Source organism: Lytechinus pictus, chromosome 10 (genome assembly GCF_037042905.1).
Source record: "Lytechinus pictus isolate F3 Inbred chromosome 10, Lp3.0, whole genome shotgun sequence".
Lineage (NCBI taxonomy): Eukaryota > Metazoa > Echinodermata > Echinoidea > Temnopleuroida > Toxopneustidae > Lytechinus > Lytechinus pictus.
This window is the reverse complement of record NC_087254.1, coordinates 17,077,367-17,104,102: the sequence shown is the minus strand read 5'-3', so window position 1 is coordinate 17,104,102 and position 26,736 is coordinate 17,077,367. Positions and strand designations below refer to the sequence as shown.

The 26,736-nt window shown below is 36.6% G+C and overlaps 1 protein-coding gene across 4 annotated transcripts in view; it reads left to right on the top strand.

Annotated features, from left to right (window-relative positions):
* The window catches only part of LOC129270258 (zinc finger ZZ-type and EF-hand domain-containing protein 1-like), a 111,191-nt gene that overhangs the window by 63,332 nt on the left and 21,123 nt on the right, over positions 1 to 26,736 (top strand). For 2 of the 4 annotated variants that reach the window (XM_064105443.1, XM_064105442.1), the window contains exons 41-56: positions 2,056 to 2,181; positions 2,970 to 3,100; positions 4,116 to 4,288; positions 5,353 to 5,494; positions 11,339 to 11,390; positions 12,552 to 12,665; positions 13,306 to 13,349; positions 13,933 to 14,052; positions 17,623 to 17,712; positions 18,297 to 18,406; positions 19,081 to 19,160; positions 20,921 to 21,002; positions 22,168 to 22,574; positions 23,913 to 24,084; positions 24,483 to 24,614; positions 25,254 to 25,365. In XM_064105443.1, the coding sequence (XP_063961513.1) occupies positions 2,056 to 2,181; positions 2,970 to 3,100; positions 4,116 to 4,288; positions 5,353 to 5,494; positions 11,339 to 11,390; positions 12,552 to 12,665; positions 13,306 to 13,349; positions 13,933 to 14,052; positions 17,623 to 17,712; positions 18,297 to 18,406; positions 19,081 to 19,160; positions 20,921 to 21,002; positions 22,168 to 22,574; positions 23,913 to 24,084; positions 24,483 to 24,614; positions 25,254 to 25,365 (2,087 nt within the window). Of the gene's footprint in view, positions 1 to 2,055; positions 2,182 to 2,969; positions 3,101 to 4,115; positions 4,289 to 5,352; positions 5,495 to 11,338; positions 11,391 to 12,551; positions 12,666 to 13,305; positions 13,350 to 13,932; positions 14,053 to 17,622; positions 17,713 to 18,296; positions 18,407 to 19,080; positions 19,161 to 20,920; positions 21,003 to 22,167; positions 22,575 to 23,912; positions 24,085 to 24,482; positions 24,615 to 25,253; positions 25,372 to 26,736 lie in introns of all 4 variants that reach the window. The other 2 variants (XM_064105441.1, XM_064105440.1) reach the window with 1 other exon arrangement.

The following is a 26,736-nucleotide window of genomic DNA, read 5'->3' as shown; positions in this document are numbered from 1 at the left end:
GATGATACTGGTGGTGATGATGATGATGATGATGATAAAGATGAAGATGATGTAGATGATGATGGTGATGATTGATGATGATGATGATGATAATGATGATGATGATGATGATGGTGATGATGATGATGATGGTAAATGAAAATTATGAAGATGATGATCCTAGTGATTTTGATAATAATGATTATGATTATGTTAATGATCTGAAGGTGATGGTGATTATGATGATACTGATGATGATGATGATGATAAAGATAATGATGATGATGATGATGATGATGAAAAAGATGATGATGATGATGATGATGATGATGATGATGATGATGGTGATGATAGTGACAGTGATGGTAATAATGGCACTAGTGATGATTTTGATGAAGATGATGTAACATACATATCTTGTCATATGTCCTTTCAAAACTGTTCCTTGTTTAATTGCATTTCTAAATCTAAAACTAAACTCTATTTAAAGAGGAAGTTCACCCGACAAAAATTTTATTGCGAAAATAGCAGAAAAAATAAGAAAAAATATTGCTGAAGGTTTGAGGCAAATCCATCAAAGAATAAAACAGTTATTGTCTCACCTGCATAGCAGAGTGAGACTATAGGCGCCGCTTTTCCGACGGCGACGGCGGCGGCGGCGTCAACACCAAATCTTAACCTGAGGTTAAGTTTTTGAAATGACAGCATAACTTAGAAAGTATATGGACCTAGTTCATGAAACTTGGCCATAAGGTTAATCAAGTATTACTGAACATCCTGCCTGAGTTTCATGTCACATGACCAAGGTCAAAGGTCATTTAGGGTCAATGAACTTAGACCATGTTGGGGGAATCAACATCAAAATCTTAACCTAAGGTTAAGTTTTTGAAATGTCATCATAACTTAGAAAATATATGGACCTAGTTCATGAAAGTTATACATAAGGTTAATCAAGTATCACTGAACATCCTGCATGAGTTTCACGTCACATGACCAAGGTCAAAGGTCATTTAGGGTCAATGAACTTTGGCCGAATTGGGGGTATCTGTTGAATTACCATCATAACTTTGAAAGTTTATGGATCTGATTCATGAAACTTGGATATAATAGTAATCAAGTATTACTGAACATCCTGTGCAAGTTTCAGGTCACATGATCAAGGTCAAAGGTCATTTAGGGTCAATGAACTTTGGCCAAATTGGGGTATTTGTTGAATTACAGCCATAAATTTGAAAGTGTGTTGGTCTAGTTCATAAAACTTGGACATAATAGTAATCAAGTATCACTGAACATCCTGTGCGAGTTTCAGGTCACATGATCAAGGTCAAAGGTCATGTAAGGTCAAAGAACTTTGGCCACGTTGGGGGTATTTGTTGAATTGCCATCATACATGTATCTCTATAAGTGTATTGGTCTAGTTCATAAAACGTGGAAATAAGAGTAACCAAGTATCACTGAACATCTTGTGCGAGTTATAGTAGTTTTCAAAATCAGCACTGCTGCTATATTGAATCGCGTGATACAGGTGAGACGGCCAGAGGCATTCCACTTGTTACAAGTTTAATTATTTGATTTGTGACGTCACATGCAGGCAGCTTTCCTACATGTACATAAGGTATGGTAAAAAAATCCATGAAATGTCATTTTCTCAGAAAATTGGAAATTGTTTTTCCTGTACCTTCAGTATATCAATATACAAATCAGTTCACACCTGATCCTACAAAGAAAACAGAAATAAGTCATCACGAACCATTAAAAATTTTGAAATTTATGCATTTTATGTAGCATAACATATGGAGCAGCTGCTCGTTTATGATGTCACAAATCCAAAACTGAAAATTCCAATAACTCCTTTAATCTTGAATGGATTTTTCTCAAATTTCATATTATTTTTCTGCTATTTTTACAGCAAACTTTTTTTCAGGGTGAACTTCCCCTTTAAGACCAAGCACCGTTAACATCTGATAATCATCTGAATAGCAGTTGATTGATCACAAGATCATCTTAAAAGTGAGGAGTTGATTGCAAATGGTATTGCTTTAGATTAAAAACCAACTCATTCCCCCTTTTTTTCAGACATTATGCATCTCGTCTGGAAGGGTGTGGCCTGGAGTTAGAGGACAGAGTGAGGGCAGCATATTATAACTTTGTGAAACAGCTTGTAGATGCCGAGCCTTCAGAGTACCAAGCCTCACAGTCTGAGTAAGTTCCACGTTTGCTGATATTATGAACAAAGCTGAGCTATAGGACAATTGAAGTGTTATGCAGATTCTGATTCCCACCTTTTAGTTAGGGAATCACAAGTTTGAATCCCTATCAGCCATGAACAGTCATTTCATGAGAAAGTCTCTATATCGATTGTTTTTGCATCACCGAAGATCAAGGTTTAGTAAGTTACGCAAACTACAATTCGTGAAATAATGAAATTGAAAATTTACCATGAAAAACCAGCACTCTTTAGCTATCCAAAACACATGTTAGAATATATGGGTACATGTATAATTATTGCTGGAAAAGGGTCATAAGGTAGTATGTATCGTCCAAATAAATAAATAAATGGAAATTTGCATTTTTACATGGTATTTCAAAAATACACAGAAAATGAACATATTTACAGCAATCAAACAGTGACATACTGTATATAGACAATTATTAAATAGACAAATATATATATGATGTACATATGATGGAGATGGGTCTTTTGATGTAGATTGAATTCACATTGAAATTAAAATTGAAATTAAAATTTAAACTGAATCTGAGATTGGAAATCTGAAAAAGACTTATTCCTAGCCACCTGACAGGAATGCCATGTTTTTTAGCAATTATGTATGCTCTACCAAAAATTATACTATTAAATACATGTATGTACTATACAAAGTAGTATTTGAGCCTATTACCCTAAAAATGAATTTAACCCCCAATCCCCCCCCCTCCCGTCCTAGTAACGTTAGAAATCCTATTTGATATCTTTCCTGTCTTTCTTGCAGTGATGTAAAAGCTGCATCTAGTTGCATTCAGAACATGCTCCTCCATCTAATGGATGTATCCTGGTCTCCTAGTGACTGGCAGTTTGTAGCTGACATCAAAGCTCCAAGTCTTCTTATCAATGCAGCCAGAAGTAAGTGGGTCATACCATACTAAAAAGGCCCCAAGAATTCAGTTTTACAAAGAGTTGCGATAGAAAAAACTGATCTCGAATATGGAATGCCTGCAACACAATCAGCTTCATTCAATTGACACCTTTTGTCTTGCCTGCATAGCAGAGCGACAGCGATGGCGGCGGCATCAACATCAAATCTTAACCGAAGGTTAAGTTTTTGAAATGACATCAGAAAGTATATGGACCTAGTTCATGAACCTTGGACATGAGGTTAATCAAGTATTACTGAACATCCTGCCCGAGTTCCAGGTCACATGACCAAGGTCAAAGGTCATTTAGGGTCAATGAACCTAGACCATGTTGGGGATCCAAAGTCAAAGGTCACTTAAGATCAATGATCTTTGGCCATGTTTGGGGTATTTGTTGAATTGCCATCATAACTTTGAAAGTTGATGGATATAGTTTATGAAATGTGGACATCAGGGTAATCAAATATCACTGACAAGTCTTAGGTCACATGATCAAGGTCAAATGTCCTTTATGGTCAATGAACGTAGTATTATATCATTATATGAATGATGTGTTTTGTGAATAATTATTTCATAGTAGTTTTCAAAGTCAACACTGCTGCTATATTGAATCGCGTAATGCAGGTGAGACTGCCAGAGGCGCTCCACTTGTTTCATTCTAGAAATTGTTGTTAACTTTCCTTGATTTTGATTGGTTAAGAAGCAATTGTCTGATAAAACAGACTTTCTCTGACAAAATCATCTACAAAATTCCTTTCATGAAACGCACCTCTGTTATCGACAACAAAATTAAAAAATGGTCCATGAAATAATTCCAGTTTATTTAGCTTCATAAAATAAAACATCGGATATGCAGTAAGAGTGCAGATAAGGAGAAAAATCCGCTCATATCCATTGTGACGTCAGCGCGCAGAGTGTAAAATATGCGCAGATCATGATGCGCACAAACATAATTTTGGAACGTCCTTAAGATTTATTATTCGGATATTCCTTGATATTTCCAGCGAGTGGGAACATGACCCTTCGAGACAGCACTGCCGGTGATAACCTGAGCTATGCCCAGCAGCTGAAGGCATATAAGCAGTGCGAGGACTGGATGAAGGAGTGTGAAGGAGACGATTCCTTCAACACATGGTTCTCAAATATCAGTAGGTTTCCAGACAAAGAGGACAGAAGGGTGAGTTCTTTGATAATTAACCTATAGAGGTACAAGGATTTTTATGTAAAACAATTCTATGGTATGGTATGGTATGGTATTTATTAAATCATGCATCGCAGTTAGAAAGACTTGATTGCACAGGGATATACAATATTAAAAATGTACAGTCTCAAAACAGTGGAATTATTTACATAATTAAAAAGTACACATACGGTGACACAACATTCGCTCCTGCGACAATTGCTCTGGGTTTAATTTCGTCTAAGATGGAGGGTTAGCGTTGCAATAGGGTTTTATGTTAAGTTTAGGGAAGGGTATAGTGTTAAATTAGAGGAATTAGAGTGGAGCAAGTGTCAAGGAACCCAATTGTACATTTGCATGGATTGCATATACGTTTTTATGAAGATGGCGAAGGCAAATAGAGTACTTGGTATGGGCATGGGTTGATGAGCGATAAGGATCATGTTTTGAGAAGGGTGCTTGAGGTTTAGGTGGCTGGTTAGAGGGGAAGGGGGCGACCAAACAAGACATGGAAGAAGCAAGTGGTGGAGGAGTGTTGGGGGGGGGGGTTGGTTGAGGGAGGGGGTTGTATTGAAAGTAAATAAGAGGTAGGGGGTGAGGGTGATCTCTGTGAGTGTGATCTCTGTGAGTGTGAGGTGAATCTGGGGCTTATTTCATCAAGGACTTACAACTGTTGTAACTTTGCCACAATTGCAACTACCATCATGATGGTAACAGGGCTCAGCAGCCAATCACAATCAAGTTTTCCACGGTAGTTGCCATAATGGCAAAGTTACAACAGTTGCAAGTCCTTTATGAAACAGGCCCCAGGTCACCCTCATAGTCGGGTGCTAAACAAGATTTGAAACCTGAATCGCTGACTGAATCAAATGAATGGCAATACCAATACCAATTATTCTTGCCATTATTAATGTTGTTTTATGACTATCACTTATCCTTTCATTTCAGTATATGTTATTGTAAACATACATTAATATGGAACAGACTGTAAGAAAGTATGTCTTTGCCTAGGGCATCTCCTTATGTTATCATTGTTGTTACTTTGTTTATGTTGACTGCAGGCAAGGCACATGTTTGTTGCTCGTTTCTGTGATCGTCTAGACATCCAAGTGGCGTGTGACGGGTGTAACGTACAGCTTCTCGGTCAGAGGTATCGATGTCTCGTCTGTGAAGACTTTGACTTCTGCTACAACTGCTGTCAAGGTAATGTGATAAACCAGAGTCCAGTAGTAGACATTATGCATATGACGTCATAATCTCCTAGCGCCCTCCGTCAGAGGATATAGGAATCCACAATCTGGAAAGTCAGCATTGTAAACCATAAGCTACATTAAATTTACAATTTACTAACCAAGAAACAGTTTTCAAAGCGGATTAGCTCATACCATAATTGTTTAAAAGCAACTGCAAATTTTCATTACATCCTTACACCGCATTTTCCATACCTTATGATACCTGGGGAGCGTTTCATGAAAGGACTTGTCAGACGTTTTATCCGACAAGTCCTATTTTATCCGACAGTTACCATAGTAACATTGCTTATCAGCCAATCAAAATCAAGGAAAGATGTCAGATCTGGGGGGTGTTTCATCAATATTTTCGTCCGACAACTGTCAGCGCTGACTAAAATTGTCAGCGCTGACAATTTAGTCAGCGCTGACAAAAATTCGTTTCATCAAACTCTCGGAGCTTCTCTGACTATTGTCAGAGAATTTTTATTTTACAAATCGTCTTGAACGAGGTTCGCTGACTAATTAGGCCACGCCCACTCACAAAGTCGTGAAAAAGATGTAAAATTGGTTGATGTTTTCGCCACGACGATTCGAAATGAAACGAAGAAATGAGAAGAAGCGAAGGTCCTCGTAGAGGTGAATGAGGATTTTACCGTAAGTAAAACCCTTCAAAATGTCGTTCATATTGTATGTAAGGTGATTGAATTATTCGTTGTGCGTGATTATCAAATGAATTACAAGAAAAGAGGATCTTCTGGCAGGACCCCTGTCGATACGATCGGTGAACTTGACAGTACAAAATCCAGTCTAGTCCCATACCCGTGTTTCTGTGTCTGTAGAACTACATGTATCTCAGGTCCAAACTAACGACACGGCTCACGGCTGTCACGTTTTTATGATCCGCACATGGCTGCAATTTTATAAATTTTGCAAAGAGAATTCTTTATATTGTTCTACCTTTATGTCATTCTATGTTGCAAATCATATTTTTTCATTTCCTTTGGTTTTGTAATAATTTTGTTGCTCGGTGTAGTCGGAGATTGGCTTGATCACCAGGCAAACCAGCGTGTGCAATTGTAAATGTACACATATCCAATGGGGCCATCCTAATTCTGTGTTACAGAAATTGGAATTGAACAGGAGCTAAATCACATGGTAATAGTGTGAGTGGTAAATTTGTAAAGTGGATGTTCTCAACTATTAATGTAGGCTTAGCCTTAGCAAGTCACAAGTCGAATGAAGTGAAGGCTCTCGACAGCTGGCGAGGATTCGGGCGGGGGGGGGGGGGGGGGGGGTGATGCGATTGTGGCAGAGGTGCGTTCACACCCAATAAAAATTAAAATCTAGATATAAAAAAATTATTAGATCTAAGTTTTAAATAGTGCAACCGGCCCGTGGCCGTACTGGTATAGCTTATAGGCCTAGATCTATCTTAAATTATCTTTGACTTTGCGCACCCAAGTGAAATGAGCCATTTCATAGCTCCCTTTAAAAAAAAATATTGATCGTCCAATTTGGGGGAGACGAAATAATGCTCTTCATTTGTGTGCGATTATGAAGTTTGTTTAGCTTTTATTTTTCTAAGTCAATTTTTTAGACAAATTACTATTTAGCATGAATCTGCAATAGCATCGGTGTTATTGGGGTAAATAAATTAAATTATTGTTGATAATGTCTCTTAATCTATTTTTTGAAAAATACTGTCGTACCACATAAAGTTAGAGTCTAGTCATACCTAACCTTAAATAGCATGTAAAGGTTAAAGGTCTCTTCATTAGAAAAAAATATAGGAGAATATGGAATGGATCTCATCAATCCCAAGTATTTTTCTGCCTTGAATCTCATATTAAAGTTCCATTGAACAAAGGTCACAGTCCAGAAATAGTTGACAGTTTGATGGTTTGATGGGGATGCAATTTGCTGCAGTTATGAATTAGGAGCCTATTCATATTTTTTATTAATTTGATCGTGGCTTTTAACCGGCAAGGTATCCAAGCGCTATTGAGTTAGAAAAAAACTTTTATTTTTATTTTTTAATTAAAAAAAAAAATTATTGAAAAAGCTGTTTTACTATTTTGTATGGTTAATGTGTTAATTACCGTCTTGTTTATAATCAAGTGAAAATTATATGAATTAACAAGGATAAATTGTTGACCGATTGTTGGTAAATTCTATAAATTTCAGGATAATAAAAGAAGAAAAATGATTGGTATATTCGATCATTCCCCTTTATGAAATGTCAACAATATTCATTGAAAGTGCAGTATTTTTCAATGATCACTGTAAATCTACATATTTTCTTTGCTACATGTATAACAATGTGATATTATTAATATTTTAATTTCAGACTATGGACATTTGAACAGTATGCAGAAGAAGACGGATCTGGAACTAGAAAGCAAGGCTCTGACTGGTCTACTACAGCAAGGAATGTGCCAGCGGCCAATTTGATGAACATGTGACAGAAGATTTGGCAATGGGTGAAGAAATACTGAGATTGAAATGCAACCACAGGTAACATGTAGACTAGTAAAATGCGATAATGATTAAAAAATAATGAAGGATATTGTTTTGGTTGCAGAATGTAAAATCATAAAAACCCACATCAATGACAATGAAATCGGACTGTGACCAGATTTTCTATTTAAAGTCAGTTTGAAATGCAAACATTACATAAGCATGAAAGACATAATAGATTCAATATATTTTGCATGTTAGCTGCAGGGTCAGCAGAACGGTTTTGAAAGTGAGGGGGCTGAGCCGAAAGTGGGGGGGGGGGGGCTGACCAATGCAAAAAATCATAAGCAGATGGTCAATTTTAAATTTTTGTACATGGTTTTGGAAAACAGTGCGGGGGCTGAAAAATATGAAATGACCATCTGGTTACGATTTTTTGCATGGTCAGCCCGTTCACTGTAAAAACCGTTCTGCTGACCCTGCAGCTAACATGCACCCCCCCCCCCCCCCCGCCGGTTTCCGGAGCCCCTGCTCTCACCCCTCAATCCATTTAGCACTACTTGCTCATGTGTATGTACATACAAGCTACATTGTGAGGAATAATTTCACTTTTTAAGTTTCTCAGCCAGAGCATATGTCATTTTTACTATTGTTTGTATTTTTTATTAACATAATAAAAACTTGAACCCTTTATTTACCCCCTTCTATATGAAACCTGGTAATCAAAAGATGTTTTATTTCCTGTTTTTAGACATGTACATATACATGTGAGAAGAAATACCAGATTATGGCAAATATTTTAATTAGTTATTTCAATACTATTTTTCCTTCAGGTGGAGGCTTCAACCAAACTTTTCAGACAGACATGAGATACAAAGTTACACAAGTATAAATGGTTGAAGGTTTAGGAGAGCCAGACAAGAAGGCAGGAAATGTGATGTCACTTGTAAGTTAAAACACTCTTAATTATGACTGCCTCACTTTGGCGAAGAAAGTAAAGTCACATTAAAAAAAATATTAAATTACTGGTACTGCTCTCTTCTTTATTTGGTCTACTCAAATATTTGAAAACAATGACATCTATAAGTGCTTAGATGCTTAATTGATTAATGGTGATATTTATTGGACAGTTGTAAAACAACCAATATCAATCAATGCTAGATGGTGTGACTTGCTTTCTATTGCCAAAGTAGTAAATGAATGTTCCATTGTTCTGCATTCCTATTAGACCCCCCCCCCCCCGCCCCATCACCATCTGCTTTGTATGGGAGTAACACTGGAAGATTACCCCCCCCCCCCCAAAAAAAAAAAAAAAAAAAAAAAAAAAAAAAAATTATATCTCTTGTAGGCCTGTATAAATGTAATGCCTACAAAAGCAGTCATGAAACCTCATTAATTCAAATGATCTTGGTAGGGGGGGGGTGCCTCAGGATCTTGCCTGTTGATTGTGCACTCGCTTCAGAAATCATGCTGCTGTTCCTGATGTTTTTTTTTTTTTAATTTAATATGATAACATGACTCTTGCATGAAATCAGCATTTGGCTCAAGAAATAAAGACCAAATGTGATAATTTTGGATTTTGACTCCCTTTCTTTGGTAAACCAATGAGAAAAACCCAAGTCATTAAAATCAATTGTGTATAAAAAAAGAGGAAATTTTAATCATTTTCTTATGCATTTCTTTGTTATTAACTTTTTTGTTTTCATTGTTTAATAAGGCTTTGGTGACAATATTTTAACCATTTAGAACTTAAAGTTCTTATTTCAAACATTAGAAATAAAAAAATGTAAGTTTTAACAATGATAATTAAATTAAGAATAAATGACTGATATCAATAATGATGGAAATTGATATCTTTATTAATAAAATATCACATGCTCTATAAATTAAATCCATTTCAGTTACTTCCATGAACATGGACAGCAGCAGGAGCAACAACAGCATCAGCAGCTGAAACTACAACTGCAGTAAGAGATGCAACAACCACACCGACAACATCAACAGCAGCAGGAGCTCCAACAATCATGCAGGGAACATCGGGCGCAACATAAATAACTTCATCAAGAGATGCAACAACCACAGTGGTAAACATCAACAGCAGTAGCAACAACGACAGTAGAAACAAAGCAAACAGCAAGGATTCTAACAAGCAATCATACAAGCAACAACACAAGCGACAACATCAATAGATGCCTCAGGAGATGCAACAGCCACACTCGTAAACAGCAGCAGTAGCAGCGATGACAACAGCAACCACACAGGCAACACCTTGAGCAACATCAGTAGCAAAAATAACTAATTGCACCAGGAGATGCAACAACCACACCCACAACACCAAGAGCAGCAAAAACAAACAGCAATTCCAGCAATCACGATGACAACAGCAGCAGCAACACCAACAACACTAATGAACATTGAAAAAACTTGTACAAAAGTCAATGAGGTCGCATTTTTCAGACATTATCAGACATTATTGATTAAAAAATGCACAATGATTTATTTGGGTTAAAGAAAATTATGTTTGAAAAAATGTGTACATTTGAAGATGTTTCCTATGTATTGATTGATATAATATAGTTTTAAAGATGAAAATATCATTCTTGAAATGTCTACTTTTTATTTGTCATTGACTAAAAATAAATACATTTTCTTTGAATTTTCTCAATGAAATGAAAAATAAGCAATTTATTAAAATGTTACATTCAAAATCAACTGAAATTGATCGATTTTAGCTGCAAAGGCCCTCAAAAGGCTGATTAGTCGGTGAAAATAAGTTTTGTCGGTAGGTGAAGGCCACCGACAAAATTAGTCGGTGGTTTCCAATAATTTGTCGGAGAAAATCACCGACAAATTTTCATGAAATGGAATTTAGTCGGTGATGGCAAAATTGTCGGTGAAAATGAAATTAGTCGGTGAAAATTACATTTAGTCGGAGAAAACCACCGACTAATTGTTTGATGAAACGCCCCCCTGACAACATGTCGGACAAAAATGTTGATGAAACGCTCCCCAGGGCCCCGTTGCATAAAAGTTACCATTTTGGTAACTTTGCCATCCAATGGTAACTACCATGGTAACAGCGATCAACAGCCAATGAAAATCCAGGATTTCAGGGGAGCGTTTCATGAAAGGACTTGTCGGACGTTTTATCCGACAAGTCCCATTTTATCCGACAGTTACCATAGTAACAGTACCTCTCAGCCAATCAACATCAGAGAAAGATGTCAGATCTGACAACTTGTCGGATGAAAATGTTGATGAAACACTCCCCAGGAGAGTTACCAGTGGATGGCAAGGTGACCATAGTACTAACTTTTATGCAACAGGGCCCTGATAAATTATTTGTTTGCTTACTCAGGAGGTGCCAAACCAGATGAGCATGCCGACGATCATCCCCTGGTCCATCTCATGTAAGTCATCCATTAACAGCTGAATTCTGTAATTCCCTTTAACCCTAAAACAGCTGGGGGTGTGGAATCCACCCCCTTGACGTTTTTCACGATGAATCTGTAATGTGAAAAGCTGTCGCTGTGTTGTTCTATTGCTTTTTCTTTCACTTTGGTCATTTTGACTGATCCTTTTTGGGGAGTATAGTTTTTATTGTACTTCAGCCACTTTCCTTTTTTTTTTAAATACCTTGTCATTTCTTGTCTATTTCATAGACTTTAGACCTGTATAAATTTCTCCTTAGCTTCAAAAGCATTGTAAATATAAATTGCATATCATTACTGTATGTTTATCATTTTATACCCCCATCTTAATTTAATGCGCTATGCTTTTTGCTTTTCAGTTTTTCCCCTTGGTTTAACCCTAAAAGGTCTTTTATGTATTTTTTTTTTTATGTATTTCTTTTTTTTTTTACTTTTTTTTTTTATTGGTTTTTCGAAAGAAATTGTTGCAGACTTAATTCTGATCATAAACAAGACAAAATTATTTAATTTTAATCATTAAAAGTATAAATAATAATACATTTATGAATTTTGGCTAAATACACAATTTGCATTGGATTTGTACATGAACTCACATTTTTGAGCAGTTTTGGGTCTGACATGCACTTACATGTTCCGTGATTTCGTAACCGCGTACCCGAGCATCGCAAATTAGGTCTCAGAAGTTGCGCGAGATTTGAAAGTACAAAGTCAGCAAGCGGCGAGGTTGAAAAATTTTGTGTGGCGGATTTATTGTGAAAAATGTAGAGGGGGGCGGTTTTCCCCCCTCTGGGTCTTTTAGGGTTAAATCAGTATTATTTCTGTTGTGTATTACTGCTCTTCTTTCCCTCTATTCCGTCCTTCTTATCTCCCTCTTTTTCCTTTCATGTTTCTCATCCCCTACTCAGTTGAATTTTTTCCCCCATTTCTCTATACTCCGGTCATCTGTTTCTTCATCCGTCAGGTTCCTAAATGTGTTTTGTCCTATGATTGTTGTATCATTTTATCATTGATTTGTTATTTTGTAAAACCAAATGCTGTTCAGCCTATATTGGTTGCAATATGTGGATATTTTAATAAAACCATAAGAACTTATCAATATTGCTTTTGATAGATATTGCTTGACTTTGTGATTTTGTACAGGTATAAATGTGATGGCTGTCATGGGCTCATCGTCGGAACCCGCTATCACTGTAATGTGTGTGAGGATTTTGATCTGTGTTACGGCTGTCAACACACAGGACATTACCCTTCAAGGTGAGTAATGTAAAACTATCATTATGCATATTGTGATATACTGCTTACAAATGTATGTATGAAGGGGGCCCCATGTCTGCGCACTGAAACATTTAATGTAAGATTAAACATGAATTTCTCTTTAGTCCACAAAAATTCCTTATATTCTTATGAATAATTGTGCCAATAATCTCCTAAAACTGTGAGAAATATAAGTTTTTCTTGGAAAACCCAGAGCCAGCCATTTTCAGATTGAAAAAACAAAAAAATGGTGCCCCATGTCTGCACACCCATTCACTTTACACTCTTTTCAGGGATTTAGATGAGAAAGGTTGCATTTTGAGGCCGTCACATGAAATGCCTGAAATTCAATATTTTCCCCTGTTTTGGAGTAGAAGTTTTTTATGAATATCTGTATATGTATTGCAGGTGTAAGGTCGCGTATCTTCTTTTATTAAAACGGTTCAGAAACACGTATATGCGCAGACAAGGGCACTGTGCCGACTTGAGACACCTTACCATATGTGGAACGATGTGGTCTCGTGGTACTGACTCTTGCCTTTGAAACAGGGTGGGTCTTGGACTCAAATCCCAACCAATGATATGATGTTTATACAGTATTGATTTGAAATTAATTCCATTTTATGCATTTTCTTTACAGCCACAATGAGTTCCATGATTCTACTGAAATAATGATGAGAGTGTGTAAGTACATGTAATCTATACTCGTCTGACCATCTTAACAATAGCAGTCAGGAAAAATCATGAAAGCAAAATACAATCATTCCATAGAGTTTTTATGATGAATTTTCATTCGCAGTTCTTCTTTCTGATAGTAGAACAATATTTTGTAGTTTGATCATTTTAACCCTATAAGGACTGGGCTATTTGAGATGTATTGAGGACGGCTGCCGTTCATGCAATTTGGCCGAAATTTGGCACACACATTCTTTACCACATGAACTAGAAGTCATTGAAAAAAAAATTCTGAAAATAATCATTTTTTATTTATTATGAATAAAGTATGCAAATTTATTCATGGAAAACAATATTTGTATATTTACACACAATTTCACTTTAAATTTTCATATTTTTTCCAGATCTATTATTTAAAGGATTATACAAAGAAAAAATTGCAAAAATCAAATTCTTCCTTATGTATTTCTTTGTTTTTAGAATTTCTTGGTACACCTTTTTTTGTGGGCATATGGTTTTGCATTACTCAAACTCAAGTTTATAATCGCAACTGCCTTCTCAGAAATAGATTTATTTTTATCTAATCTTGCAGTATATACAGGAAGTCAGTATTCAGCTCAGCTGAACAATTACACTCATCTTCACTCCTGGCTACAGTTCACCTTCCTAACTCTGTCACTGGCTCAAGCTATATATGATCAACAAACGCAAGGTGATTACTTCCTACATTGCCTTTTCTTTGGAGGAGGCAAAATATTAATTTTTGTCTCACCTGCATAGCAGAGTGAGACTATAGGCGCCGCTTTTCCGACGGCGGCGACGGCGGCGGCGGCGTCAACACCAAATCTTAACCTGAGGTTAAGTTTTTGAAATGACAGCATAACTTAGAAAGTATATGAACCTAGTTCATGAAACTTGGCCATAAGGTTAATCAAGTATTACTGAACATCCTGCCTGAGTTTCATGTCACATGACCAAGGTCAAAGGTCATTTAGGGTCAATGAACTTAGACCATGTTGGGGGAATCAACATCAAAATCTTAACCTAAGGTTAAGTTTTTGAAATGTCATCATAACTTAGAAAATATATGGACCTAGTTCATGAAACTTATACATAAGGTTAATCAAGTATCACTGAACATCCTGCATGAGTTTCACATCACATGACCAAGGTCAAAGGTCATTTAGGGTCAATGAACTTTGGCCGAATTGGGGGTATCTGTTGAATTACCATCATAACTTTGAAAGTTTATGGATCTGATTCATGAAACTTGGACATAATAGTAATCAAGTATTAATGAACATCCCGTGCAAGTTTCAGGTCACATGATCAAGGTCAAAGGTCATTTAGGGTCAATGAACTTTGGCCAAATTGGGGTATTTGTTGAATTACAGCCATAAATTTGAAAGTGTGTTGGTCTAGTTCATAAAACTTGGACATAATAGTAATCAAGTATCACTGAACATCCTGTGCAAGTTTCAGGTCACATGATCAAGGTCAAAGGTCATGTAAGGTCAAAGAACTTTGGCCACGTTGGGGGTATTTGTTGAATTGCCATCATATCTCTATAAGTGTATTGGTCTAGTTCATAAAACGTGGAAATAAGAGTAACCAAGTATCACTGAACATCTTGTGCGAGTTATACATGTAGTAGTTTTCAAAATCAGCACTGCTGCTATATTGAATCGCGTGATGCAGGTGAGACGGCCAGAGGCATTCCACTTGTTCATTTGAGGGGCTACTTTTTACAACCTACCTCCTAGATCTGTAACATTAAAAAAAAAATTTTTTTAATGTCAAGGGTAAATTTTTACAACCTACTGCCTAAATCTGCAACATTGGATCAGCCTTAAGATTTCATTGAAGGGGGATTTTTCAGGGGTCTTTTGAGTATTTCGAGGGCGAAATTGCCCCAAGCCCCCTTGTAATTTTTCCCTGTTGTGAGGTTTCATTGCTCTGCACATTCCTGTATAACTCCACTTTTTTAGGCCACTAATAACAAGAAAGTATTTTAAAAAGTCATTTCACATAGCTCTATCATGCATGAACAGGACAAGTAGGTACTGGTATTCCATATCACAATAGATTTGACTTGAGGAACTTATCGAACAGGGCAACAGATTATAAATAAACAAAATTTTGTGCGTGAGTGGATTAACACTATAATATTTTTGTGTAAATACATTTTTACTATCTGTTTGAACAGTTTTAGATAACTGATGACCTCTGAATACATGTAGTCTCTCCATTAATATCTGTTCATATTCAGTAATTTCTGGAAAAGTGAACTAAAAATCTGTGCATTGTTTCCCCCTTCTGATACACAAGAAAAACATAGGAGATACTGCATTTGATCAGAATCACACAGAGTCTCCAAATATAGAATTAGCACTACAAGGGCTTTATTGATAGATTCACAGCTAAACTCTTATTTTATGCACAAATTGACATATTTAATTAATTAATTTGAATGAATGATTTTGAAACAATAAAATTTGCAGTTACATCTTGGGTGATGTCTGTGTCAATTTTTTTTCCGTTCAAGCCCTGCCTTGGTCTTTCCAGCCTCCAAAATACCCTGGCATTATCAAGGTTAAACTTAAATAACATTATTTTCTTGAAAGGTATGAAGTTGTTTCTACTTTCATAATTTTTGTTGAAAAAACCCTGGCATTATCAAGGTTAAACTTAAATAACATTATTTTCTTGAAAGGAATGAAGCTGTTTCCACCTTCATAATTTTTGTTGAAAATACGCTGGCATTATCAAGGTTAAACTTGAATAAACATTATTTTCTTGAAAGGAATGAAGCTGTTTCTACCTTCATAATTTTTGTTGAAAATACCCTGGCATTATTAAGGTTAAACTTAAATAACATTAATTTCTTGAAAGGAATGAATCTGTTTCTACCTTCATAATTTTTGTTGAAAATACCCTGGCATTATCAAGGTTAAACTTAAATAACATTAATTTCTTGAAAGGAATGAATCTGTTTCTACCTTCATAATTTTTGTTGAAAATACCCTGGCATTATCAAGGTTAAACTTAAATAACATTAATTTCTTGAAAGGAATGAATCTGTTTCTACCTTCATAATTTTTGTTGAAAATACCCTGGCATTATCAAGGTTAAAATAAATAACATTAATTTCTTGAAAGGAATGAATCTGTTTCTACCTTCATAATTTTTGTTGAAAATACCCTGGCATTATCAAGGTTTAACTTAAATAACATTAATTTCTTGAAAGGAATGAATCTGTTTCTACCTTCATAATTTTTGTTGAAAATACCCTGGCATTATCAAGGTTTAACTTAAATAACATTAATTTCTTGAAAGGAATGAATCTGTTTCTACCTTCATAATTTTTGTTGAAAATACCCTGGCATTATCAAGGTTAAAATAAATAACATTAATTTCTTGAAAGGAATGATTCTGTTTCTAACTTCATAATTTTTGTTGAAAATACCCTGGCATTATCAAGGTTTAACTTAAATAACATTAATTTCTTGAAAGGAATGAATCTGTTTCTACCTTCATAATTTTTGTTGAAAATACCCTGGCATTATCAAGGTTTAACTTAAATAACATTAATTTCTTGAAAGGAATGAATCTGTTTCTACCTTCATAATTTTTGTTGAAAATACCCTGGCATTATCAAGGTTAAACTTAAATAACATTATTTTCTTGAAAGGAATGAATCTGTTTCTACCTTCATAATTTTTGTTGAAAATACCCTGGCATTATCAAGGTTTAACTTAAATAACATTAATTTCTTGAAAGGAATGAATCTGTTTCTACCTTCATAATTTTTGTTGAAAATACCCTGGCATTATCAAGGTTAAACTTAAATAACATTATTTTCTTGAAAGGAATGAATCTGTTTCTACCTTCATAATTTTTGTTGAAAATACCCTGGCATTATCAAGGTTAAACTTACATGTAAATAACATTAATTTCTTGAAAGGAATGAAGCTGTTTCTACCTTCATAATTTTTGTTGAAAATACCCTGGCATTATCAAGGTTTAACTTAAATAACATTAATTTCTTGAAAGGAATGAATCTGTTTCTACCTTCATAATTTTTGTTGAAAATACCCTGGCATTATCAAGGTTAAACTTAAATAACATTAATTTCTTGAAAGGAATGAAGCTGTTTCTACCTTCATAATTTTTGTTGAAAATACCCTGGCATTTTCAAGGTTTAACTTGATTAACATTAATTTCTTGAAAGGAATGAAGCTGTTTCTACCTTCATAATTTTTGTTGTCCGCCTTCCTTTCAGGAACATTGACTTCGGCCCAAGAGACAGTCGGCAAAGAACTTCTGAAGAGCTGTGTGGAGTTAGCTATGGATGGCCTAGAGGTCACGTGCTGTAAGTTTATAAACTAAAGCTATATAATTTGTAAAATTAGTATTAACATATATATGGTTTGGGTTTACCAGTTTTAATGTCAAGAATTGTGGAATATATTATTAAATAGTCGGGATACTTGTAAAAAAAATCATCTTAAGATATCTATTGATCCATGACATACTAATGTCTGTAATTAGATGCTATGCAAGTTATTTGATTTTATTTGATTAACTTGCTACTAATACATATATGTCGCCTCCCAGCTCATGCGATCAACACACAATTGTCATACTTCCACCCCGGTGGGTGTTTCATAAAGCTGTTTGTAAGATACAAATTACCTTATATGCACGACTGGTGACCCCTTCTTGTGCTAGATGATACATCCCTATGTCATTCATTTAGGACATAAGAACATGTTCCAGTCGTTTGTAAAGTTGTGCGTAACTTTACGAGCAGCTTTATGAAAAACCAACCTGGGGTCTGTTTCATAAAGCTGTTTGTAAGTTAAGAGTGACGTTAAGAACGACTGGGGATCCTTTTTTGTGGTAAATGATATTATAAATAGGAGTAAATTTTTTTTTTTTTTTTTGTCTTTGTAGCCTCTGATGATGAAAGTGGTGGTACTATGAGCATCCATGAGAGAGTTTTTGCCGAGCAATCACAGGAGAGGATGCTGGGATTGCTTGCTGCTATGTTACCTGCCGACAAGGTGACTTTCTCATCAATTTTTTTATTTACTAGTATTTATTATTTTATATATACTGTATGTACAGACAGAGTATGATTTTTATGCAATGTTAATCTATTTTTACTTCGTGCATGACAATAAAATTTGAATATCAGAATATACAAATATCGGTCAAAATTCATGAAATTCCGTCAATGACAATGTCTAGAAATCTGTATATAAGTACACGTTTGGGGTAGCTTTTGTCCATATATATCTCTTACAGTGTTGATATGTCTGTATTGTACCCCTCACATATTTAGATTTGGTATGACAAATGTCCTCATAGAAATTATGTCAGAGATCTGTCACCAAACAAAAGATGCGTTTGAACGCAGCTAGAGAAGTTAAGGGATATTTTGCATATACAGTTGTGCTCAAAAGTTAGTGAACCCGGCCACGAAGTGCACTCCTTCATGCTGAGTGTTGAATGTAGACGACACTACGTTGATTGGCAAGCCAAAAGAAACAAACTTTATTGAATGTGATATTTAATCAGCTGACTTCCCAATTAGCTATCTAACACATGGCAGGAATTGAATACTTCAAATATTTTCATTTTCAGGTGGGGTCCACTATTTTTTGAGCACCACTGTAGATATGATTGTTATTACTATCATTTACAGATATACGGATGTTTTCTTTTGTACTTGTAGGTTTCCAACAAGTCGTTCTCGACAGCTATGGCTCTTTTCAGTGTGGACAAGTTCCTTCCTCTTCTCTTCACCATAGCACAGTAAGTATGGCAGTCTGTCCATATTTCATGTCTGGTCCTGTAGCACTGCTTACACAACAAATACAGTCCAAACTGCCTGGAGTCTTCTAGTGGTCATGACTCTCGTCTTTCAGTCGGAGGGTCAGGGGTTCGAATCCGGACACTGCCATGTTTTCCTTCAGCCAGAAATTTACACACAGTGTGCTGCACTGAACCCTGTGGGCCGTTTCATAATCCCAAGGTGCATTTTTCTTATAACCCTGACTTTAGCTCGAGCTGCCTTCAAGCACGAGCTGCCTTCAAGCACTTGGTGCATTCAAGGAATTAATCCTGTCAGGTACCCATTCACCTCACCAGGTGGGTGTTTCATAAAGCTGTTCGTAAGTTAAGAGCGACTTCAAGAACGACTGGTGATCCTGTCTTGTGGTAAATGATGTTCACCGCTACATGTATGTTCATTGGTGATTATTTAGCGCATGAGAAAGGTTCACCAGTTGTTCTTAAAGTCGCTCTTAACTTACGAACAGCTTTATGAAACACCCACCTGGTGAGGTGAATGGGTACCTGACGGGATTAATTCCTTGTATGCACCAAGTGCTTGAAGGCAGCTCGAGCTAAAGTCAGGGTTATAAGAAAAATGCACCTTGGGATTATGTCTAGATACATGTAGATGGCGCTATACATACATGTTTGCCTATTGTTAATATAAGTACAATATTCTCATTAGCCGTTCAAGCATGAGACCATAAGAACATGACATCAACATTCGTTATCTGACGAGCTGTCAGATCCGGGCCCAGTAACATGAAGGTTAATTTGAAAGAACAATTCTGATTGGTTCCCAGTCAGTGTACGATTAAAGCAAAATGTGTATGCAACGATAATCGTGATAGACCATTCCTTATAGCGATTAATCGCTAACCTTTGTGTCCCGGGCCCCTGGGGAGCGTTTCATGATAGGACTTGTCAGACGTTTTATCTGACAGGTCCCGTTTTATTCGACAGTTACCATAGTAACAGTGCTTCTCAGCCTACAAAGATCAAGGAAATATGTCAGGTCTGACAACATTTCAGACAAAAATGTTATGAAACACTCCCCTGATATCCATGTTGGTTTTGATTGGCGGAGAGGCACAGGTGTCTGACTTGTACTAATATACAATGTAACTGTGGGATAAAACAGACTTTATCAGATAAAATATCCTAGAAGTCCAACACCCCCCCCCCCTTTATCTCCAGTAAGTATAGAGTACAGAAGTGTGACGTCATAAATTTTCCCTTTTTGCATGTCAGCGTTTTTGATACCATATTTTGGTAGAGCATGATGAAAAACCCCCACAACCCAACTTTGGTGGGGAACGGTCCATGGGGCCCCAAGATATGGCTTCATGAATACGTAATTAACCCCATTGAAGTCAATGTATTATTGGCCTGGTGGGTGTTTCATAAAGCTGTTCGTAAGATAAGAGTGGCTTTAAGAACGACTGGTGATCCTTTCTTTTGGTAAATGGTATACACCATTGGCGATGGTTTAGTGCGTAAGAAAGGTTCACCAGTCGCTCTTAAAGTCGCTCTTAACTTAGGAACAGCTTTATGAAACGGCCCCCAGGTTCTAAAATGTACATCGGTTCTCTGTAACATACTGTATGATAGAATGGATAGCTTTTGCTTTTTGCTCATATATGTAGTTTGATTTAAAACATGAGTATGAAGTATAAAGTGAAGTTTTGTGGATACAATGTAAGGCGTGAAACCGTGTTTAAACCTCCATTTTGTTTCAGGAAAGGAAGTGGACACTATGTACCCACACAGCATCTTGCCATGGGCCTCCTAGGGCAGCTTCTACCCAGCATCTTGCCAGAGGTATGCCCTTCATATACCATTCTCTTATACCCTATCAGCTGATCTCAGTAAAGGAATCACTTGTTTCTATTGAAGGAAAATCCTCTCCTTGTACTCAATTTGGTGGATTCACAATACGGTGCGCCATCTATCAGTTGCAGCGGACAGGTCGAAATTAGCAATGCCCCATGGGAAAAAGTCGACACATGTTGCGCACGCTAGTATTAAAGTGCATGCATGCATGCCATTATTCAGCGCTGGCAGATGTGGCTCGACCGGATATGCTGTTTACTATGGTCCATGAGATAGAGAAATTTGTCTGCATATTTCTGTGCAAAATTTAGACCGTTTTTGGCAAATTCCTGCCATATGGTTTTCTGACTTTTGTCATTTTTGAAGCATCACAGTCACATTACAGTACTCACATTACAGTATTACTTGCACTGTGCGCTGCCTGCAACTGCGGGCGATGTCGACAGCAAATTAGACAATTTTCCTGCATTTGCTGCATCGATAGATGGCGCACCATATTGTGAATCTACCGAATTGGGGGTAAACCATCCGAGCATATGATAGAGATTCTGAAAGCAACCCTTGTACAAGTACATATAAAAACATAATAGCTTTGTAAATTCTGTAATTTGAATTCCACATACAGTAGGTATCTATTTCATATCGCTTTACCTACCTATGTGGGCGCGTCGTGGTCTAGTGGTTCTGACTCGCCTTTCAAACAGAGGGTCGTGGGTTTGAATCCTAGCCATGGTGTGTTTTCCTTCAGCAAGAAATTTATCCACACTGCTGCACTCGACCCAGGTGAGGTGAATGGGTACCCGGTAGGAAGTAATTCCTCAAAAAGCTGTGTGCACCAGAATCGTTAGACTAGCTTAGCCAGGGTGATATAGGAGTGCCTTGAGCACCTAGCAAGGTGGATACGTACGCTATACAAATCCTATATTATTTATTATTATTTATGTAATTATAGCAGATCCCAATCTATTGTCAATTACATTTGCCACAGCAGTTAAAATTTCTTCGAACCCTGGTTGCCTAGAAACTGCCTGCCGACCCTGCTCCCGCCCTGTAGTTAATGACCTACATGCCAGACCACTTATTTCTTTTGCTGATCGCTTGCAATCAAAGCACCCGCTAAGTACACAGTATTTTTTTTCTACATTTGACACAGGTATCTGATCTGGCTTTGGAGTCGGTCACGCCACTGTCGACGCCCGAACCCCCTGATTCATGGGAGGAAAGGCTCGAAGAGCCCTCCAAAGAAGCGCAGTCTGACGGCAAGAAAGAAGAAATAGACAAGGAAGAGATCAGTACTAAAGATGAGAAAGATAGGGAAAATACAAACACCAAAGAGGATGGGGAGAAGGAAGGAAGGAAGGATGATGGAGGGACGGTAGGAGAGAAGGTGGTGGATGAGAAGAAGAGTATCGGGGAGAAAGGGAAGAGGGCGGGTAACCAGGAGGTTCAGAAGAGTAAGAAGATTAAACTGACCAGAGACGATTCTATCGCAAGCTCTGACATGGACGGCACAAGGACTATCAAGTTTCTCTTCTCGTTCGGTGCTTCATGCTTAGAAAAGTAAGATCCTGATGAGAATTTTTTGTGAAGGTTGACAGTCATGTGTAATAATTTGCTGTCATCCATTTCCAGTAATAGATTGTAGTAGTGCAATGTTAATCAAAAATGAAAATAGGCAAACTGGTTATTCAGAATATCCAAATCCTTTGGTGAAGGGAAACTAAAGGAATTATGACATAAAAGTCGGTATGCGTGTGATCCATGTTTATTTCATTCTACAGTTTTGATCTGTACATATGGCTCAGATTTGGTAATTCCATTGTAATTGTTAGATATCACAATGGCATGAATGTAAGGATAGCATGAAAGAGTTCAGATGATAGAATAGGTAGGTATTTCATAAATCTGATCATATTTAATAATAATATTAATCTATATAGATCTTAATACAATGCTTCTAAGGGCCGCATACTATATTACCCTGGCTTTAGCACATACTCTTATCAGGCACTCGAACATTCAAGGAATTTCTTCCTATCAGGTACATATTTACTACACCTGGTGGGTGTTTCATAAAGCTGTTCGTAAGTTAAGAGCGACTTTAAGAACGACTGGTGATCCTTTCTTGTGGTAAATGGTATATTCATTGGTGATGGTTTAGCGCATAAGAAATGATCACCAGTCGTTCTTAAAGTCGCTCTTAACTTACGAACAGCTTTATGAAACACCCACCTGGGTGGATAGTGGCAAATGTAGATAGACGCCTTGCCAAAGGATGAGAGTGTATTGGTGGGATTCAATCCCCAGACCTTGTGGTTTTAAGTCCGCAGACTTATCCACTGAGCCACAACTCCTCTTCAGGTGTTGATAAATTACAGATTGTTAGCTTGCAGATCGTAAGTAGCAGTACGAGTGAGTTTATGAATGACTGGTGACCCTTTCTTGTGGTAAATAATGTAAATATAATAAATTTTCATGTTGATTTAGTTCCATGATGTGGGGGCGTCATGGTCTAGGTGTCATGACTCTCGTCTTTCAATCAGAGGGACGTGGGTTCGATTCCCAGCCATGGTGTGTTTTCCTTCAGCAAGAAATTTACCCACATTGTGCTGCACTCAACCCAGGTGAATTGAAAGGGTACCCAGCAGGAAGAAATTCCTCGTATGCCAGAGGGCCTGTAGGCAGCCGGCTATAGCCGGGGTAATAATAATAAAATTATTGTAATGCGCAATTGAGTATGTACATAAGAAATTGTGCAATATAAATGTACAATTATTGTTATTATTATTATTATTAAGGAAGGGTCACCAGAATTAGAAGATTAAGTAGGTATTAACAATCATATCCTTTAATATTAATTTTTAATTTGTTTATTGTAACCATTTTATTCTGTTGCAGGAGTCGGCTTGAGTGGGCCGCATTGCTACCTACAATGCTTCAGAAGCTTTGTCGACATCTAGGTTGGAAGGCCAGCATCACTCATCAAATCAGCCACAGCATAGAGAGACTACCGGAGGACTCCTCGCTTCGATCAGTCTTTGCGCTGTTTGTTGTGGCTGGTTTCCCTGAAGTAAGGAACCGTGCTTTCTCTTTTTTTTTTACATAAAATCAGATCTTGAAGGCAACATCTTTTTTACCTAAAACTTACGAGATGTTGCAAGAAACTTACATTTAATACCAAATTAAGCTTAGGTGCTACATCAAGCATAATTGGGCATTTCATGAAAGATGAGTTGCAAGTGAACGCAAATCAACAACAAATTTGCATTTAATCAAAAGACATTTGCTTTATTTTTGGACTAAAAAATGATTGGAAATTGTAATGTACGGTTCTTGCAATGCCCTGTTAGTCCATGTGCTTTCAGAACCTCTATCATACACTGCAGCAAATGTCTTATTAGATTCTGGGGTCATGAGGTCATGCGTTCAACATGACTTAAATCATTTTCTGGGTGTTGTTTGTATCAGGTCCTTGGGCATGGCAGTACAGCCAGCTATCTTGACGGGAATCGTGAGCTAACGGATGTCCTTATCCTCAAGCATTTCTTTGAGAAAGGCAGAGTGTGTGTGGTAGACGTCAAGACTCGCAAGATGAAGCATGTAAGTCTCACTTCAAAGTAATATACTATATCTTTATTTTCAATTTAATATTTGCAAGTCTTCCATCAGTAACTGTTATACTGTTGTCCTATGGAGTTCCTTCGACATAACACAAATACTACAAACTTATTAAAAATAAACAATTAGAAGTCAAGACAAATAATTTAAATCATATAAGAAGAAAGCATACAACAAATCAAAGGTTCAGCTAATTGATTAAGGCTATTGTAACTAAAAAATGAAACAACTTCATGGAAAATCTGACTGGGTCTTCTGACCCTGGGTAAAATCAATCCTGTGCACTACAGTATGTGCTTGAATGTTATGAACAGTTTCGTTTTTTTTTTTTTTTATTTACCAAGAAGGCCAGAGGTTGATTTAGAAAAGCAGGAAATTTATAACATGTCTATCTTGGATGGTTCAGAAATCTTAGTTTCACTTGAGGTTATACTCATAAACAAGCTATGTATTACAAATGTGTTTTATTTCAACCCTCCTTTTGATAATTGTACAGTTTCCCTTTGAAATATCTGAGTTCGATTTTAAAATTTTCATATTATTTCATCATACAATTTGCTAATCAACTTGTCAATGTACTTCAGATATGATGACGTCACCGCTTTTCTGGTTTTGTGACAGGTTCCTGAATACCAGTTGCAACTGAGTGGGTCAGGGGGTCAAGTCCTGGATGGAGAGAGGTTCCTGGCTTTCACAGTCATCGCTCGGATCATCATGCTTCAGCTCAAAGATGGTACATGTATGTCCTTTGCTTCTCAGCAATCTTAGGAAAAAATAAATAAATGCGCTAATGCCTGAAGCCTGTCTTTAATTAAATTTTCAAGTCCATCACTGAAATATGTTAATTTTGATCAACGGAGGAAAAATATTCTAAAATCCCTCAGATAACTGGAAATTTCATTGAAATCGGATGTATAATAAGAAAGTTATGACATTTTAAAGTTTCGCTTATTTTTCACATAACAGTTCACCAATCAGTGATGTGCAAATGAGAGAGTTGATGATGTCCATCACCCACTATTTCCTTTTGATATTGTTTTAATTATACAATATTTCAATTTGTTCAGGTTTGACAAAAGTGACAAACTTGACTAAACCATAGAATGCTAAAACAATGGTAATTCCACATACATGTACCTATATTCAAGGAGGAATATTTAAGTATTTGTTTGACATGCAATGAGGAGGAAGTAAAATATTTCATATAATGAAATACAAAAGAAATTGATGGATGATGTCATCAGTCTCCTCATTTACACGGTCCAGGATGTGCCTATAACTGCTTTGTGAAAGTAAGCAAAATGTTCAAATATAACTTTCTTATTTTTTTCATCCAATTTTGATGAAATTTTCAGTGTAATGCTTGTTGGATTTTCTCCTTTTATTCATCTCAACTTTTCTTAGGGGTGGACTTGTCCTTTAACCCTATTTAGGCCGGGGGGGGGGGGGGGGGCCTCTGAGGCCTACCTCAATGATTCGCGCAATATTTTCGCCACGCAAATTTTTTTGACTGCACCGCTCGCTGACTTATTACTTTCAAGTCTTTCACAACTTTTGACACAAATTTTACGTCACCGGGTATGTGGTTCCGAAATTACGCAGCATTATGTACATGTAAGTGCATGTCAGACCAAAAATTGCTCAAAAACGTGATTTTGTGTACAAAGTCAATGCAAATTGTGTTTTCAACCAAAAATCATGAATGTATAATTGTTTTTAGTTTTGCTTGTCTAAATGTATTAATTTTATGCTTTTTATGATCTCAGAAGAGTCCCCAACAAATTTCATTGAAAAAACAATGAAAAACAAAATGTAAAAAAACACAGAAATACATAAGACATTGCAAAAAAACAATATAATACATAAGAAAATGATTTGATATCGCAATTTTGTTCATGTACACTTGCTAAGAACACCACAGAGAGTTTCAATAATAAGTTTCTTTAATAAGAAAAATATTTTGATTCATCACATTCCATTAAAAAATAAAAGTTAGAACTTACATCACATGATAGGTGGTGGAGCTGCTCATCTGTGACTCCCCCCCCCCCCCACCCATTATTCTACTATTATTAAAGGGTGAACTTCCCCTTTCTCGAGGTGA